At 38.9% G+C, this 20,159-nt stretch overlaps 2 protein-coding genes across 2 annotated transcripts; both read left to right on the top strand.

The window, feature by feature from the left end:
* Nucleotides 1-950: 950 nt before the first annotated feature.
* Nucleotides 951-4,574, top strand: LOC144026221 (uncharacterized). The gene is made up of 4 exons (XM_077532811.1): nt 951-1,276; nt 1,806-1,850; nt 2,218-2,349; nt 4,225-4,574. Exons 1-4 carry the CDS (start codon nt 1,127-1,129, stop codon nt 4,321-4,323), a joined length of 426 nt encoding a protein of 141 aa, XP_077388937.1. The 5' UTR covers nt 951-1,126; the 3' UTR covers nt 4,324-4,574.
* Nucleotides 4,575-8,394: 3,820 nt separating this feature from the next.
* LOC144026103 (D(1) dopamine receptor-like) lies at nt 8,395-13,347 on the top strand. Its single transcript, XM_077532643.1, has 2 exons — nt 8,395-8,677; nt 9,774-13,347. The coding sequence occupies exon 2, from the start codon at nt 10,063-10,065 to the stop codon at nt 11,170-11,172; it is 1,110 nt and encodes a 369-aa protein (XP_077388769.1). The 5' UTR covers nt 8,395-8,677; nt 9,774-10,062; the 3' UTR covers nt 11,173-13,347.
* Nucleotides 13,348-20,159: the final 6,812 nt, after the last annotated feature.

Genomic DNA, 20,159 nt, shown 5'->3' with positions numbered 1-20,159 from the left:
TAGTTCTAGTTCCGGTATGATGAAAACACGCTGGCGTTTTAAGAGCTAAATTACTTTTTAATTGGTTTAACAACTGTGTGATTGACATGCACTTGGCCCAAACGATTAGCTTGCTGACTGGACTTGAAAAACGGAATATCGGGACGAGACCTGGGTAATAATGGGATAAAATAATTGGGCTGGAAAAATCCACCAGTACTTGAGACACAAAGCTCAAAATCTCGATTAAACTGAGACGTCTGGTCACCTGGCTTTAAAGAAAACCATAATGGTTTTTGGTTCAGAGTAATTTTTTAAATTTACAATAATAAAATAGTAAATAATAAATTAATGTACAGTATTCGATTGAAGACCCACACAGGCACAGAAAGAATATGCAAACTACACAAAGGAAGGCCAGAGCCTGGATTTGACCTCGTGACCTCTGACTACGAGGCGGATATGCTAACTTATCGGTCATCATGCCAAAAGCAACACTTGTCAAGTTTTCCAACCCTGATAAGCTACTTGTCCACACTTGTGATGACTCCGCAGCACAGAATAGTGATTACCTCATGTTTGGTCAATGCGAAGTCAAAATTCTACTTGGCTGAATCATGTTCATCTTACAAATGTGAAATTATTGATTAGTAATCACATGTTTGATTACGTAAATGAAACAAGCAACAAATTTACTTTTTAAAAGTGAAATTGTGTTTATATGACAATGACCAGACTAGTTCTCATGGCATCCACATCTGCCGTTTCAGATATGATCATTTCAGGCAAACAATACTTTTCCCTTTCTTCTGCCTTTTGTATGAGACAGTCAAGACCAGTTATTTATTTCACACAATTCTCACCTCTTAGTGTCATAACAAGACGGTCTAATCTCATCAGGTGAGTGAGAATGTGGTCGGACACGATTGGTGGTGTGAACTGTTGAGCAATTTCAAATTTTGACAGCGCGTTTGCATTTTGAGTAGGTGCACAGGGATGACATCAGTCTCTTCCTTTTCCGTGGCGACTTTGCGAACCAAATAAAAATGGGCCCGTGCCGGTCATGTTAGTAACCGGTCACCCTTGAGGAAATAAAGGCGGACCTGTGAGGAGAGAGAGCGAGATAGACGAGAGTTGGAGGAACAGTATGATGAAGTGCGTGTTTGCTCTTGTCTTGCTGCTGCATTTCTGCTACAGTGCTGACGACTGTGTCAACTTTAACCTGCGCATGGAGATGATTGGAAGGCTGGACAGGCTCAACAAACTCTACAAAACCAAACCACTCTTTATCGCATCTGTAAGTAAAAATGCATTAATCATTTTCTTGAGTGCATATCTTGGAAATGGCCGCAAAGGTGCAATCGTATTTTATTTCCTGGACTGTGTGTACAATGACCTGGAAATCAGATCACCATTAAACTATCAGTTCAAACACGCATCGTGGCGTATCGTCCAAGAGAGTCCGCAAAATATGAACTACTGAGTCACTTTGTGCCTTCTTCCATAGTTTGTGTTTTATCTAGCATTTGATACAGTAACAGTAGCACACCTGTCTCATAATCAAGAGTTCCTCATGGGTTCGAATCTTGGCTCAGGTCCTCTTGCGAAGGACTTCGCATGTGCTTACTTCCAGAAACATGCCAGCTTCATTGATTTGTCCTTTATTGTGAATGAGTGTCTCTAAACCCCGCCTACTGCCCATAGCCAGCTGAGATAGGCTCCAGCGCCCCTCGCGACCCTTGTGAGGAATAAGCGGTCAAGAAAATGGATGGATGGATTGTCTCTAAGTGCCCTTCAATTTACCTAAAATGTTTCCGTCCTTGTAGCCAGACGCCGTGCTGATGCCATCCGCAGAGATGTGCCAAAACGCGGTGAGTTCTTTTTTATTTCACTGCCTGGTGAAATTAACACATTCACTGCCATAGACGGCTTTAGACGTCAAAGATTCATTTTTTTTCCTGGACACGCAATAAAACAATGTGCAAAAAAGCTTTTTCGTTATGCATCAACTTGGTATTAAAGCAACAACAGTAAATTGCAGCGTTTACTACACATAGTTAAAAAAAAAAAATCTACTTTTGTGTAGCCTCCAAGAATATTCAAAACATGCGGACATCCAACTTTAACACATTCACTGCCATAGACGGTTTTAGACGTCAAAGATTTCTTTTTTGTCCTGGACTGGCAGTGAATGAGTTAAAAAGAGAAAAGCCTGATGACTTCGTCTCTCAATTTCAGGATTTCTGTGTGGAGGTTTTCAGCCGAGAGCTGGGGACTCTTCTAAGTAATGTGACGGTACACCCCAAGAATGAGAACATCCTCACGGAGCTCAAGAAGAATCTGCAGCTTCTGAGGCCTTGTTTTGAACAGGTGAGTTAACAGAAACGACAAATACAGTGTGCTGAGGCCATTTCTGGCACATGCCGGGCACTTTTTTTCCCCATCCACATCTTTGCCTATTTTCGTTAAGAAATGACGAAGAATGACAATAGTTGTTATTAAATCACTCATTTATGGTGATTGTGCACTGTTAAATAAAAAAAATGTTTTTACTGGAAAAAATAACTGACAGTTGAGGATTACCAGAATAAAAAAAATAGTGCAAATGTAAATGACTTCTATATTATACAGCATTTTAATCTTATAAATGCTTCAGTCCTTTACTGATAATTTATTAACAATAATGGGGTAGTGTGGCTTAATGGTAGAGTGCTTGTCTCGCAACCTTGAGGTTGTGGTTTGAATTCAACGTATCCTTGAGCAAGCTACTGAACATCCTGATGCTGCGTTATCAGTAAGTGAATAAGTAGTCAAAATGGAAAGTACTTTGAGGGCCTTGTAGGATGGAAAAATGTTAAATGAAGTATCACTTACCAAGAACATGCAGCTTTGATACTGTTCTGTAAAATTTAAATGCAGATTTTGCTTATTGTACATTGAATCCCGGTAAAATTTACAAGCAGTTACTGTTTATTGTACATTCAATACCAGTAAAATTAACTTTCATGTATTAACGTTTATTGGACATTAAATACCAGTAAAAAGTACAAGTGGTTCTGTAAAGTTCTTTACATTTGCACAGCATTTTTACAGATTTATTCTGGTAACCATAGCCTCCAGTTTTATCTGTAAAAATAACAGAATAAAAAAAAAAGAGAGAAAAAAAAGTGAACTGGCATTAAATAAATAAACAAACAAACAAATGTAAATAAATAAATTAATTAATTAATTAATTAATAAATAAACGGACTAAAATGAAGCGGTTGGGTTTTATTGTTTGTTTGTTTTTAACAATTGCAACCTTTGCAAATTGAAAATTGCATTCTACTACATGATGATGGTCAATTGTTCAGCCCTACTCGATATGGTGCAATGCTCCAAGTCAAGTCAAGTCAAGTCAAGTCAAGTCAAGTCAAGTCAAGTCATCTCACCTGATAACTGATATAAGTCCTTCATATATGACAGAATATTTAGTCAACTTGTGAATAAAATCTAAGTCAGTACTCAATACCGATGAACTTAAAATAACTGCAACGAACCGGAATTAGCATGTCCATCCAGTCCACCCAAGTTTGTAAACAACCCAAAAATGTTATTCATGTTTTATATTTGCCTTTCCTTTTCATTTTGACCTGTAAAAAAAGCTCAGCAGCCCACAAAACGTGTTAATATTGAGTAGTTCACAAGTGTGAGGGTGAAGAGGAAACGTTGCAGACAATCAAACCCACAAACAACCGACAAGATCAAAGAAAAACAAATACATAGAGAACAGAAGGACCCGTTAAAGCTAACATGATTCACACCTCCACAAGGTTTTGTAGAAATGAATTGACAAGGTGCAACTTTCCATTAAGGTTCTGGTGACTTTCCAAATGTTGTAAACATTGAAAGTTGAACATTTTTATTGCCGTTAATTGTTATTTAATCATTGATTTAATGAATTAAACATTAGGTTCTATTTTCTACACCGACTTATCCTCATTAGGGTGACAGGTGCGCTGCAGCTTAGATTCGGTACGTGCCGGAATCCAGATTCAAGCACATTGACCCACCGTACTACCAATTAAACAAAATGTTCAAATCAAATCCATTTTGCAAGCTCATACCTGTTACATTTCCTGTATTATTTCTATGGATGTTTCCTACTTAGACTGATTTGGTTGTCCACAATGCGTCGTGCTTAATAGATGACACTGACAGTATATTGCATTTTCCAGTAACACGAAACCTCTTTTCCTCTTCCAGGCTGACCATGAGTGCGAAATGGAAGCGAACGCAGGAGCCCTGACGCCTTTCAAACCCTACATGACGTTCCTGAGGAAACTGAATGAAAGCAAAAGATAAAGCGCTCTTTTAAATGCAATGTGGCTGCAATGCAGTTTTTAATTATCCTTTCGACAAAGGACACCAAATGTAAAACAGTCTAATGCTAAGAACAAAAGAAATATGAATGTTGTTTTGTATTTATTTATTTGACAATCTATTTATTATAATATTAAGATGCAGTTCAAGGAATTTCATGCAGTTACTATGCAAGAAAAAAAAAATCTATGAATATTTGTTACTGTCTTTGAATAAAAAAAAATAATTTCTTATTACTGACTTTTGGAAATTGCATCATTGTAGAAGTGAGAAGGAAGCCCGTATTGTGCTTTTTACTGCATAGCAGTGAGCAAGAAATCTCCTTGTATCTATTTCAAGCATGGGGAATGCAGCCGGAGTCGTTATGGTGACATACTGCGTGCTGACATGCACACTGATCACACAACACAAAACACACGCACACACGTTGCAGAAGCAAGAAGCAGAGAGAGGAAGAGGGCAGAGTTTACACTAAAAAAAAAAAAAAAATACGATTTAGCTCTAAGCTGTGTGTCTTGCGCATATTTCTTATCCTCACACTAAAACCAAGAACCAAGTCTTGTGTTTTTCTTCTTAGTTCAAAGAGGAGGAATGTGCTTTGTTTACAGGATTTACATGCAAAACATTGATAAGATAGACCGACAGTGTACCAGCTGTGGCATGCCCTGGCATTGAGACGTTGCAGTCTCGACTGTATTCAATTTTTGCTGTTGCACTGGGTAACAGTCTCAGTTAAATAAATTTAAAAAAAAAAAAAAAAAAAAAAAAAAAAGGTTATTTTTATTAGTAAAGTGGAATTAAAGTGAAAAACTATTTGTCAAAAATCAAACAAAACTTGCACTTTGCGACACAAATGTGAGACCAGAAAATCTTTTTAGACTTAAGATTAGGAAGTTTCTTTTTTGCATCACTGCAGAGTATCAGTGACGGCAGCGATTTAAAATATTTTTTTTTTTTTTTTTTTTTTTAGCAGAGACAGACTGCGGTCAGATGAGACCAAAATTGAGCTATTCGGCCACAACTCGACTCGCCATGTTTGGATGATGAAAAATGTTTTTCTGCAAAGGCTGCAGAGTGACTTTGCTGCATTACGAGGCCAATTAACAGAGACATTTATTGGATAAAATATTGCATGGGTTCAATAATTAACTCATGGTTAATTGCAAATTAATCATTTTATTTCTCAAAATGCACAATAAATTATTATTATTATTTATATTTGTATTGTTATTTTATTTATTTGACAAGTTTTAAGATTCTTGTTCAGCAGTGTTCCCCCAACTTTATTTCACCACGGATATTTTTTGGGGGGCGGTGGGTGTCTGTGTTTCTATGTGGAAAAATGACTGCATAATTTAAAACAAACATTTTACACAGTGGTTCGAGAGATGATTGTATCATGTTATGACATTTGTTCAGGCCAAGAAGAAGTCTCACTAATGAGCATACATGAAACCACTAACAAAATAAGCAGCCAACATTTTCTCATGACAGAGCCCTTTTCATGTCATAATAACACATAGCACGTCTTGTCATAATGACAACCTGGCACATCCCTAGAATCATGCAAGTACTTATATATAGCTTGATTTGTGAAACACTCTCATTCACAGTCAAGATAAGACATTTACATTTGCAGACCCACACAACCAAAATAACATGCAAACATCCCAAATGAAGGCTGAGATTTAAACCCGGTGCCAATCTGACTGTATAGATAACCTGTACAGTAGCCTAACTGCTGAAAAATACATAATTACAGCAATACTTGTAAAACATGATAACACCAGCAGGTGACAGCACTGATCTCCCACCTTTTTGTTACACTCACACTTCGGTCCCTTTGGTGACTTACACTAACCATGTGGTTTTCTTTCCACAATTTAAAACATACATGTTAGGTCTATTGAGGTGCAAATGTGAGTTGTTTTTTTTAGTTAAGTTAAAAGTGTGATATAAAATACCCTAACAGTAAATAAATACTCTATAAGCATGTTTTGTTTGTTTGTTTGTTTTTGGTAGTATTTACATAACCAATATTCCCCCAGGTCTTTAAACTCATTTTTTTGGTCATGTTTTGGGTTGTGTTTAGGTTGATTTTGTTACTTTTGTCATGGCTGGGGTTTAATTGTCATGTCCACCTGTGTTTGCCTGCCCTTCCTCATGTGTCAACCAATCAGCATCCTCTGCCACTTGTGTCTTTCCCATCTGTGTCTAATTATCAATTAGTGTATGTGTGTATTTAGTATTTTGTCTCCCCTCTGTCCACGTCGACACATTGTTGTTTTCACCCCGTTATGCTGCCGGTTTTTTGTGCCTTGTTGTTTCCCCAACGTCTTATTTTGCTTACCTTTTGGATTTCGGTTTTGTTTTGGTTTAATTAAATTCCCCTCTTACGTCACCTCTGCCTCCTCACCCCGCTTCTCTGCATTTGGGTCCACAACCTCACCTACAACTTGACATTTTTACAACCATACAAACAAATGTTAATATATTGACAGAACGTAAGAACAAATGTAAATATTGTCCAAAAAAACAGGTTAACGGTACAAAAGTTCCTCAATGTGATTACAATTAAAAAAAATAAACTTGTCTCACAGTAAACTTAAATGATCATGAAAAAAAAGCAGGATGAGATTACATCAGATAATTTTCAACTAAAACTATGATGTGCTGAAATGCAGCATAATATACTCATCTTTTGTTGTTCTTTCATATTTACATGGTCTCAAACTAGATAGTGCTCCGCCGCCTAGTGGTCGAAAGTGGAATTACACCCGAGGACAGCTATGTAAATGATGCGGAGAGTCCTGACTTTGTTTTGTTTTTGTTTCCCTATGGTGAGCTGTAGCATGTACACCTCGAGTAATGTGTGAAAAGGTCCACTAGAACGATTCTAATTCTGCTGAGGAATATGTGTCACAGCTGGCATAACGAACGCTTTGGTATCACCCATGTCTGAAACTAGAAGAGTGGGCAGAAATCAGGGACGTGTGGGACAAAATAAAGCATTCTGTGTGTGCATGCGTGCCAACCTGCCCCTATTAAAGGCTAAGCGTTACTCTTCTATTAGTGCAGCACTATGATGGCAGCGCTATTGCACAATTAGTGTACATATTGTAAAGCAACATCAGCGTGCGCGCTCTCGTTTAATGTCGCAGAACTGTATGCTAATTAACTGTCATGCGTGATTTGTACTGACAATTAAAGGCAAATGGAAGATGAAGATATACTGTAAGCTATTGTTCTAATTTTAGCCCCTTATTTGCATCACTCCTCTGCCCTCATGGTCAATCTTGTAAACTTGCGTATAATGTGGATGCTAGAGAGGAAAAAGGCTAAAAGCTGTCGCTCCAGCTCCCCATCACAACATGCATGGATGTAGGGCGACAGCTGGTATGTCACGATTGTTCTGAATTCCATTATGCGCTGCATGCATGCAAGGAAGTGAATAAAACAAGCGGCTACTGTGGAGATGCTGACAGATATTGCTGGGATTATTTTTTTTGTCAGGCGAGAATAGAATCTTAAGGTGAATAGTGACCATTTTGTAACGAGGTGATGAAGAATAAATCGCGGTTATTTAAAAAATAAAAATAAAAAAAAATCGTCGAAATCTAATTTTCAAGCTGCAGCTAACTCACTTGTCCACAAGATGGCCACAGTGAGCCAATGTCCTCTTTGCCTGGCATGATGTCCTGATTCTGTTTTATAACCTGGATGTTAATTTAATTTAACTTGTGGAGCGATGCACATTTAACTAGGTCAAATGATTAGAAATAACAGTATGTGTTTTTATTTTTTATACATATTATAGGCTATAATGTATTATAAATATATTATTATAAACGTGCTGTGATATGATCAATATTTCGTTAACGTTATTGAGGTGAAAGAACAACCACGACAGCTCAAATGTGCTTCTGAACAGCAGGTGTTTTTAATGCCACAATTAGTATCACAAAGGCAAAACGAGCATGTTTTTAATTGCGACGATGTCTTAAATGGGACGCGGTCAGCAGACTACATGCAGCGCGCCTGGGAGAGAGAAAAGAGAGAGAGAGAGAGAGAGAGAGAAAAGAAGTGCGTGAAAGAGCGCACATGTCACTGCGCTTGTCCTCAGAGACACGCTGAAGCCGCGGGAGCACGCAGACCTCAATCCGCGATGTTGGATTTTAGTTCCATGTGATGCAAACAACGGGACTATGTTGAGGATGTTCGGGGTCGTGGATGACTTGACGCTGTGTTGTCCTAAATAAGAGATTTGGGGGGGAGGAAACTGCCTTCTTTTGCACAAGATTTGAACAGTGATTATTACAACTGGATGTGGATGAAGGTATGTATGACTCTTGTGTTTGTTAGTATTATTAAGAGTAAATATATCCTCTAAAAGGACACTTCATTAGGTACAATGTTTACTGTTTGAAACTGTCAGATTAATAAGAAGTGTCTATATTGTGGTTATGTTGTGCGTATCTTTTGGATATGTATAATATCAGACTGAGATCTACGTCGCTAATTTTCATCAAATGAGGTAACCAAAATAATAGAAACAGTACTCAGTATACTGTCAATAATAATAATAATAATAATAATAATAATAATAATAATAATAATACAGAATACAGTAATTGTTTATTTACTATTTTAAAAACAAATCAGACTGTTACAAAAACAATGCTTTTTGTTTACTCCCCTTGCCCAATACTATGTGATTACTATTTCCTTAATTTCTTTATTAGCAGTAATTAATCACATAATCCTCTATGATGGGTGCTAAAAAGTTTAAATTGACCTATAAACTGAGCCTTGTCATCTAAAGGTAATAAACGGACATTGTGATTTCATAAAGAACACTGTAAAAAAAATAATAATAATAATAATATTTTCTTGAAAAAAAATTAGTAAAGTGTTTTCAATCAGAAATTCCAAGTACATCTTAGAGGGAGAATTTTGAGCACCTTTTACTAGTTCACTTAAAAAAAAAAGAAGCAAATACTCAAGCGTTGAGGAACGAACTAATGAGCTTCAGCTTGCGAGTACTCTACCACCTGAGCCATGCCACGCTTGCTGTTTGCCACTATACTGCATTACTGGTGCATCCCAAATGAGACCACAACGGGTCTTGGAGGTACACGGATTCTGCCGGACACCATCAATATATTAACACATAGTTGGGATGGCATGGCTCAGGTGGCAGAGTGGCTGTTTCCCAACGTCAAGGTTGTGGGTTTGTTCCTCAACCCTTGAGTAGCTTTTTTTTTTTTTTTTTTTTTTTTTTATAAGCTGGTATATCTTCAAAACTCTCTTTGTAAATATTACTCTTTTTTTTTTTTTTTTTTTTTTTTTTTTTTTTTTTTTTTTTTTACAGTGAATGTTTGGGGGCCAAAGACAAACCCAAGTGTAATGTCACTGATGTTGTCCGTCCACAGGCTTGCTGATGACCTCATCAAGCAGACAGCTGATCTCTGAAACTGCAGAGGTTTGGTTACACTGAGGAATTGAGTTACTGTTACCTGTTGGACACTGAAGCTAAAACTATGTCAAATCCAGTCTGCCGAGTCAAAGGGCTCACGCCGCCCCCCTGAGAGGCTCGAGACCTCTTTCATCGTTTATCAGAAGATGAACTGATTCTGCGGCAGGGGAAGCCTGGAGACATGTTAACGCGCGGTTACGATGTCGCCGTCTCCCCGCAACATGACTTGAACGGCGCGTTCAGGGATGGATTTCAGGAACGTTACGGCGGCCGTCGACGGCGGCTCTTCGGACGAGGCTTCCTCGAGTCGAGTCCTGACCGGTTGTTTCCTCTCGCTGCTCATCCTCACCACGTTGCTGGGCAACACGCTGGTGTGCGCGGCCGTCACCAAGTTCCGCCACTTGCGCACCAAGGTCACCAACTTCTTTGTCATCTCGCTGGCTGTGTCCGACCTCTTGGTGGCCATTTTGGTGATGCCTTGGAAGGCGGTGAGCGAGATCGCCGGTTTCTGGCCGTTCGGTTCCTTCTGCGACACCTGGGTGGCCTTCGACATCATGTGCTCGACGGCTTCCATTCTCAACCTGTGCGTGATCAGCCTGGACCGCTACTGGGCCATCTCCAGCCCCTTTCGCTACGAGCGTAAGATGACGCCCAAAGTGGCGTTTGTCATGATTAGCGCGGCGTGGACGCTGTCTGTCCTCATTTCCTTCATTCCGGTGCAGCTCAACTGGCACAAGGCTCGAACGACGTCTTTCGGTTCGCTCTCTTCTCCCTCGTCCACCTTTCTGAGATCAAACGTCACGTCGGAGAACTGTGACTCCAGCCTGAACAGGACCTACGCCATCTCCACCTCGCTCATTAGCTTCTACATCCCCGTCGCTATCATGCTAGTCACCTACACCCAAATCTACCGCATCGCGCAAAAGCAAATCCGGAGGATCTCCGCCTTGGAGCGGGCGGCCGAGAGCGCCAAGAACCGTCACGACAGCATGGGCGGAGGCTCCAGCATCGCCGATTCGGAGAGCTCCTTCAAGATGACCTTCAAGAGGGAGACCAAGGTGCTGAAAACGCTTTCCGTCATCATGGGCGTGTTCGTGTGCTGCTGGCTGCCGTTCTTCGTGCTCAACTGCATGGTGCCCTTCTGCGAGCAGTCGAGCGGAGGGGAGGCTTTCCCATGCGTCAGCCCCACCACCTTCGACGTGTTCGTGTGGTTCGGCTGGGCTAATTCCTCCCTCAACCCCATCATCTATGCCTTCAATGCAGATTTTCGCAAGGCCTTCTCCATCCTGCTGGGCTGCCACAAACAATTTCCAGGAGGCCACAACATCGAGACAGTTAGTCTAAACAAAAAATGACTCACGACTCGCTCACAGCACTGACTCATCCGCAGAGGGGTTCGAGCATCTCCGCGCCTAGGCCGGTTTGATTGCCTTCAAACAGAGATGCTGCTCTGTGTGTTAGAAGGCGGTGACCCTATGTGGACCCTGGTTGCCTTCGCAGATGTGCAAGTTAACCATGCCGTGGGCACTAACACAGATGGTGGCTTTTTTTATTTTTTTTTATTTTGCACTGATAACAATCCATGTGGACCTTTTCCTCTTTGGCCCAGAGGACGCAACATCCATCCATCCATCCATCCATCCATCCATCCATCCATCCATCCATCCATCCATCCATCCATCCATTTTTCAAAAATAATTTAATAAAAAGTTGGGTCAAAAATTACCCAAATTGTCTCAAAAAGAGCAAACAACATTTTTTTTTTATTATTATTATTTTTTAAACCAAACAACTCACATTTTGGGGGACTGGCCCAACTTTTTGGGTTGTGCATGAAAAAGAAAAATTTGAGTCAAAAATAGCCTAAATTGGGTCAAAAAGGAATCGATCCAATGTTTTGGTTTATCAAAATGTCGGTTCAACTCAATAACCCACCAAACAACCTTTTTTTTTTTTTTTTTACCAAACAACTCACACTTTGGGAACTGACCCAACTGTTTGGGTTGAGCATAAAAAAGAAAATTTTGAGTCAAAAACAGCTCAAATTGGGTCAAAAAGGAACCAATCCAATGTTTTGGTTTATCAAAAATGTTGGTTCAAATGAATAACCCACCAAACAACCCTTTTTTTTTTCTTTTTTTTTTTTTTTTTTAACCAAACCACTCACCTTTTGAGGGACTGACCCAACTTTTTGAATTGTGCATGAAAAAGAAAATTTTGAGTCAAAAAATAACCCAAATTTGATCAAAAAGGGACAGACCCAATGAATGAATAAGTCACAAAACAACCCATATTTGGGGGATTCACCCTATGTTTTGGGTTATTTATTTACTTTGTAAAGCAAAAACTTGGTCTAATGAAAAACTCACCAAATCATTATTTATTTATATATGTATTTATTTATTTATTTAATTTTTTTTAGACTAACTTCCACTTTTTAAAGTTGGGTAAAAAAAAAAAAAAGCCAAAACACAATTTTTGATTGTTTTGTGCATTATTCATTCTGATAAGCAAAAAATGGGTGAAAAAAGAAAATAATTTTATTATTATTTCATTTTTTTGGGGGGGGGTGTTTTCTATGTTATTCATTTTACACACAAGCATTTGGGTCAGTCCCTTTTTGACACAATTTGGGTTATTTTTCAACCTAACTGTTTTTGGAGTGCGGGCTCATCAGACCACAGCACACTCTTCAACCTTGCGTCGGTCCGTGAGCTCAAGTCCAGGCAAGCTGGCGGTGTTTCTGGGCACGTAGCCGGTCAGAGTGAGCACGCTTACTTCATGTCTTTGCATGGCACGGGAGCCCAGATGAGAGGAGGGGATTTGGGGATAGAGATTAAGACTCTTTGCGGTTATGCCAGGGAGCGCTGCGGTACTGAGAGGCCTGTGGAATCGATAATCCCATGACTGGGCAAAGTTGCCAGACACTGCTCGCTTCAGTACCATCCCACACACTACAGCAGCATGTCCACCATGCCAGAGAGATACCATAGATTAAGAAAGTATGTCAGCAATCTGCTTTGTCAGTGGAAAATGTTGTTGAAATACAGTTTAACATTTCAGCACTGATTTAACAATAACATTGTTATTTTTATTAGAAGGCTTTTCGAAGTGTGTCAAAACATGCAGGTTTTGTCTTATTGTTCTCACCCGAAAATATGATTTTACGGTTCCATTTTCAACCTTATCATGCCTGCTGCTCTGTTTGAAGTGGATTTACAGAAAAAAGTGTCTCACATTGCTGTGTATTTTAGAAGAAATGCAAAGACAACCTTTGCACTACTTTTGTGTTTGTCTATGAGGTCTCATACAGAATTATATTTCAACTGTTTATGTCTTAAATTGACAGGAAACAATTAAACATCACTTTTGGATTATTACAACTTGCTCCTACTGTACTTTCTAGCTGAGCAGCACTTAAATATGTCAAAGAAGACTTTTTAACGTCTTGTATAAATCTACTTGTATGTCTCGAGTACCTGCCACCCATCAAGTGTGAAATTAAACAACCATGTAAATCTTTACTTATATGCCTGTTTCTGGAAATGTCTCATTTTGCACTTACGCCCCACTATTAGGAAACAGTGAGACCAATTAGCATAACAACCAACCCCACGCCGAGATTCTCATGACTAGACAAAGTTCCAGAGCAAAATAACCACTTTGAAGTGGCACTCGCAGCACAATTATGTCAAAGCTGAAAGGAGCTGCGGTCGGCACATATTAGCATTAGCTGTTAGTGTTAGCAGCAATACTTTTGGAAAATAATATTATAAACTTAAAGTTCAGCTAAAATGTCGACATGGGAGTGGACTCGATTTGTGTTTGCCGATGTCATGTTCCCGCTACATTCACTAACAAATGCAATTCGGCGGGATGGTGATGATGAAAGCTGATCAACGAACCAGCTGCTAATAGCGGTGCAGTTCATTTCGTGCGTTATGGGAGGAGTACAGATTTTGCAAATAGATCTATTTACACACTCAATGTGATTTATCACACCTGAGATGAATCATGCTGGCCGATTGAGCGTCATTAAATACGGCGTCAGAAAGGCAGGTGCACAGCATCTTAGTAAATCAAGCCCTGAAGGGCTCCATTTTCCTGCCAAATGCAAGTCTGGCATGAAGCATGACTCAAATCTACGCAGGGGCGGACTAGACTAAGTTTATATATATATATATATATATATATATATATATATATATATATATATATATATATATATTTATATATATATATATATATATATATATATATATATATATATATATATATATATATATATATATAGTTATCTATTCTTCAAACATAGGAACAAGTTTTTGCTAAATGGTAAATGCCTCATTGATCTTAATTAAAGTCTATTTGTGGATTTGTACGTACAGTTGAACCACAATGACCTCTACACGTCAAGCTGTAGCACATTACAGTCCAAAGGGCAAAATCTAACAAGACCAGCTGTGCCTCACATCTAAAATTTCCCTCTCAAATAACTCTGCTGCTCGTGTGTCACTTACGTCCGGTGATGCAGTGCCGTCATTAGCAAGGTGACAGGCTCAAGCTGGAGGAGTGAAAAGCCCGGAATAATAAAGCTGGAACACACACTGTGGGGGCCACTTTATTCCTACAACTGCCATTGTTTCTTTCAAGTCATTACAAAAGCAATTTTTCATCCTTAACGGACTGACAGAACATGAGTTATAACTTTAGTGTGCGTCAGTAACTTTGTATATTTAGGATGAAACTGTCACCAAAACTGTACACTTTGTTATATTCAGGTGCTGAGATGGTGAGGGTAGGAAGATGAAGTGTGAAGGGCAGCAGAGTGATGAAGAGGTTCACACACAGAATTCGACCAAAATCTGTCTGACAACCTTGAAGCGATAAATTGAACCAAAATTCATCGGTGATTTATTGTCTGCCTCGTTTCTGCAAAACCAGGCAGTGTGGCTCAGAATTGACTTTAAAAACCAGCAGCAGTCGTTTCAATTTAATGTTAGCACTCTAATAGGCTCGGAGAGGTAGACGGTAATTGTGTTCCAGCCTAGAGAATCCACTCAGTCTGAAAAACAGCAGACACGTTTGGATAGTCTTCACATCACGGCAGAAGGAGTTATTCATCTTCGATCAACATGCTCACATAAACAGTCAAAAATCAGTCAAAACAAATGGACAACAAAAAACAAAACAGTGAATTAAAAAGTATGTGCAATCTAATATATTGTCCTTTTTTATAGTACACATTTTAAACAAATTAACATTAAATTACATATTACATATACCAGCATTTTACTGTAGGCTACCCAGTAATACTGTATGCAAAATACAGTACCATTGGTTTTCAACATTTTAGTGTGAGCTGCTTTAATTAAGAGCATTTTCAACAAAAATAAACATTACCTAAATTTTGCAAGTAATTAAACCAATGTAGATTTGTTTATATAGCGCATTTCACAAACACGATAACTCAATATTTATTTATTTTTTTACATATCGGTAACATTAAATTCAACTTATTAAGTAGCAGTCAATAAAGCCTAGCAAGGCAGTGTATCAATGCCTCGCTGTTGGCATCTTATGCCGTCCTAGCAACAACAAGAACAACAACAAGAACAACAACAACAACAACAACAAAAAAGGGAGTTTGCAAACTTGGACGTCGGAAATGAACTAGCTAGCTAGCTAGCTAGCTAGGATTAGTTAGCTAGGACGAGCTAGCTACAACAGAACAAGGATGGATTTAAAATCATCCTAAAAATCATCTTAAAAACATCCTGCATTCTTCTTTTGGCCTATGTACAGTTCCAATTACAGTAAGTTATTTTAAACTAAAAATGAAAACCTTCCATGTGTTAAATATGCTATATCAACGCACTGGTTCAGGCACTGGTTGAATGTGATAAGTGAATATGGATTTGTAGATGATGATTAAGGCACTATATAAGTGAGCTCCATTTAACATTTTGATAAAATTTGATTTTTGATTTATTGGACGATGAGGTTTTTTTGATGGAAAAGCTGAAAATGTGAATCGAATCGAACATCATTCACTGACGTGATCACAATTGGCAAATGGAGAATTTGGGTACGAGTCCGAGTTCTAACTACAACTAAAAAAAAAAGTTTAAAAATGAATGCAAATTAGATGTTAACTTGTATCACAAAACAAATGATCACCTTTGGAAGTATTAGTTACTAGTGATAAGGTGCACCCTTGGATGAATAGTTACTACACACACATCGCCCTGGACTGTCCTTGCCTTATGAAACGTCCCCAAGCATGCTGCCAGAAGGGATCAACAATTAATATGACTAATAACACTCGGAGTGATGAGTGAGGTGGCGACTGCGACTCCGCAGCGCTTTCACCTGCTCCAATAGCCTGACCCAGAATCCTCACAATGTCACCAACACGGTGTAAACACAGAGAATTTCTCTCCGTTTTCTCCCTTGGGGAGCTGCAAGGCTTCCGAAAGTGCTGCTGTCGTCCTGGATTGGCACATCGGAGAAGTGATGTCAGACATGGCGACTTCGCATGATGCTAACGACCCGCCCTGGGGAAATGATTTACTGAGACAGGGCAAGGAGAGAGGAAAGAAAGTCTTATGTAAGTATCAAACAATGGCAGCTTTGAGAGAGGGGAGGAGGGTGGGGGGTGTTGAGTGAGAGGATGCTCTTTAAATATAACATAACCCACAAGTATCAGCAAGGTCGGCCTGCTGTCACGTCTATCATGACGCGTCTTCTGTTGTCACTTGCTCCCCACTAATAGACAGACACAGCTGGCCATGCGAGCAGCTTGCTAATGTACTTAATGATTTCCTTATCACTCACACTCGGCTAGCGCATCCTCGGGGGATTCAAACGCAATCAAACAATTTGCAATATGTGTATTACCCCCAATTAAAAATGTATTATTCACAAGTGATCATAATTGAGCTGGAGCCTAATGCATTTTTAATAACCCACATAACACCCAAGATAAGCATAATTAAGAGGGTGCATGTTAGCGACTTGAACCGAAGTGCGTCAGACATGAGTTTGCTTTGCATGTTGGATAAACGCTCCTGTTCGTTACATATTTCATTCAAAATTAGACGTTTTGACCTTTTGGTGTTTGTCCTTTGCAACAAGGCAGTGCACTAGTTTGGTCTTCACTTTGCTTATGACACTACTTTTCTCCTCCACCCACACTCTGTTTACTGTTTACGCTGCAGCCCACTGGCAGTGCCGCGTCGCCATTCGTCACTCCGGCTCCAGTGGAGAGGACGGCGCCTGTGACCCCACCACCGGGAAAGGAGCGAGGGAACGAGGGCGAAGGGATCATAGAGGAAAATGACAACAGGGAGGGAGATGGCTGATGCAGTCGCATTAAATACGAACCAATCAGTCAGTGGAAATGATGATGACCTTACATGAATGCATATACTGCTTGCTGGCAACAGCGCGGAAACGTTTTGACGATTTGTGCGTGTGAGCAAAACAGATGTTTATATGTCAGATAATATAATAGAGGAAGTCATAGAAAGATTACTTCCTGAAAGCCATACCGAATTGTATTGAGTCGTATCACCGTAATGATCGTTATCTGATTTCCAGGTATGAACCAAGATACATATTTTAACAGTATAATTTTTTTTACACCACAAAGCAAAAATGGCACCAAAAAATGGATTTAGATTAATTATGTACATTACGCCATCATAGCATTTACCTAACTGTAGTGCAGTCACTATACGTCGTTGACATAAACTGTTCACCAAAGATACAGTATTTGTACGATGTCAGGAAAAACAAAACAAAAAAAACAAAACACTAGTAGTAATCTAGACAAGGGTTGGACAACTTAAATCACTTTAAAACGAACTGTCAACGGTTATTATTGTTTGTTAACTTTCATACTTTTCAGCTGGTCTTCAGTTCCCATGCGGTATACAATGGTGAACTTTTCCCTTCATCATCATTTGTGTGTTTGTCCACAGTTCGTTGAATGTGTGAATAATTATTTAATTATAATTAAATTTTATCACATTAAATTTAACCCTACAACAACTGAACCATGAAATATATGAGAGAAAATTCAGGTTCTTTGTAAATAGAGTATTTATTGGTCCTTCTGGAAAAGAAAAAAAAAAAAGAAAATCAACTTCCACATATGACTTTTGATTGGTGTCATATTTGATACATCCGGTCACGATGCTTTAAATTTGTACATTTATAACTGTCTAATAATAAACAGATATTTCATTTTCCTGAACCGCTTGCTCGCGGGGGGTGCTGGAGCCTATCCCAGCCGGCTATGGGCAGCAGGCGGGGTACACCCTGAACTGGTTGCCAGCCAATCGCGGGGCAATAAACAGATATATCAAACATATTAGTATTTCAAAAAAATCTAATGAATCAAATCAAATCATACGTATACGTGTAAATATTAAATAAATAAATATTACACTCAGAAAATTGAGGGCTCAAAATGTCTTGTATTTAACAAGATACCTTTTGGCGTTATAGAGTTTTAAGTCGCATGTTGTTGGCATGAAATCGCGACTGTGACTGTTCCGTGTTAAGAGTTTTTGCTAATTTGAGCGACTCTAAAATGCTACAAAATCAATCATGGCTGACAGCATCGATACATTCTTCTTCTTTAATGGAGATGAACAGCAGGATGTGGTTCAGGCGAAAGGCGGATTACACTGTGGGGTGGTTGTACTGTATTAGACATAATTGAAAAAGCAAACAGAATTTTAATATGAATCTTGGCAAGCCTTCACTTATCACTTACTGCTCATTTGTGGGTCTCGCTTACTCCCTTGTCACTAACTTGGCCATCAAATAGTATTATGTTTTATTTATATTATTCATTTTACAGTCATTATCCATCTGCACTGAGAAGCATAGAAAAACATTTTTTGCAGCATTTGTCTGAATGTGAGCGTATATTCCTACACCTCAAGCAGCCATTAGCCAAATGACAACGATAAGCCCTTAACCAACTGCCTAGAAATCATGGCAAATTAAAACGTTGCGTGCCAAACTGTTATGTCCGCGGAGCATTTGTGCCATTATGTCTACACTCGGCACAGTGAAGTTCAACTTCCTGCTTTAGCTTTCATTCAATTGAAATTCTTGGAAGAACTGTTGCAGTACTTGTCAAATCAGATCAATAACCATAACATTTATTTACTCTAAAGCATACTCACATACGTAACACAGGAGTTTAATTGCCGCCATCAAAAAGAGTAAACCCATTTAGGACACGAAATGCGTCATTTATATGAAAACTTGGTCAGTGGTGTTGTTGGAAAAAGGCGACAAACAAAGCAAGTGACGTGATGCTTTGTTGCTTAAATCTATTTGTGGAAACTCGATGCTTGATTATGTCAGCAACTTGCAGAGAAGTGGCAGCTCGCCTCCCTGACATACTTTCATTTTTCAGTGGAGCACCTACGTGTGCATTTGAGTCATGACTCACATGCAATTTAATAAACATGTCAACTTGTCGGGTCTTTGCTCGTCACATGTAGTTTCTGTAGTTTCTTTTCTCTTATGGTGATTTGGGAAGACCAAAATGAGATTTAATGTGCTTAATAGTGACACATTATGGGAAATGAATGCTCCTTTTTGCTGCTTGATGACTCAAGATAACAGCCTTGACCTTTTATTTATTCTCATATGAAAGTGCCAACTGCTGGAGTGTGTCTACTTTCATTAAATCACTTTTCACAACGCATCTACGGTATGTGCTGAACCTTGAAAATGCCTTACACTAAGGACATTTATTTACATGATTTAAAAAAAATATATATATGTATTAGGCTAGATATACTAGATGTGTATTTATTAATATGAATGATTAACTCATTTGCTCCCAATAACGTGTAAATACGTTTTTTTAATGTTCTAAGTGTCCGAAAGACGTATTTATACGTTATTTTGTTTTTTTAATGCTAGAGCATACAGAAGGCTTTGATGCAGCGTCTCAACTGCAAAGAACGGCTGCAGAAATGGTCGTTTTTACACAAACGGCCAGCAGGTGGCAGCACAGCAAAGGAGATCAACCAGGGCCATGTAGAAAAAAAAAGCTCAATTACTTACAATTTTGAATAGATTTGGGAAAACTGATGAAACTTAGCTGTCTTCTAATGCTAATTGCTGCAAAACGGAAGCAGATAGAAACATCCTTTTTTTCCTGATGAAAGAAGGGACTTCAATCTTTCTTTTGATAGGTTCCATGCTTTTATAGCAATTGAACACAATATTCTGTGGGCCTTGCAAAATCAGTCAAAATCCAGTAAAAAAAAAAAAAAAAAAAAAAAAAGCCGGGAGCGAATGGGATTGC

This window comes from Festucalex cinctus, chromosome 9, assembly GCF_051991245.1.
Source record: "Festucalex cinctus isolate MCC-2025b chromosome 9, RoL_Fcin_1.0, whole genome shotgun sequence".
Lineage (NCBI taxonomy): Eukaryota > Metazoa > Chordata > Actinopteri > Syngnathiformes > Syngnathidae > Festucalex > Festucalex cinctus.
The sequence above is the reverse complement of the archived record's forward strand: the minus strand, read 5'-3'. Positions and strand labels throughout refer to the sequence as shown.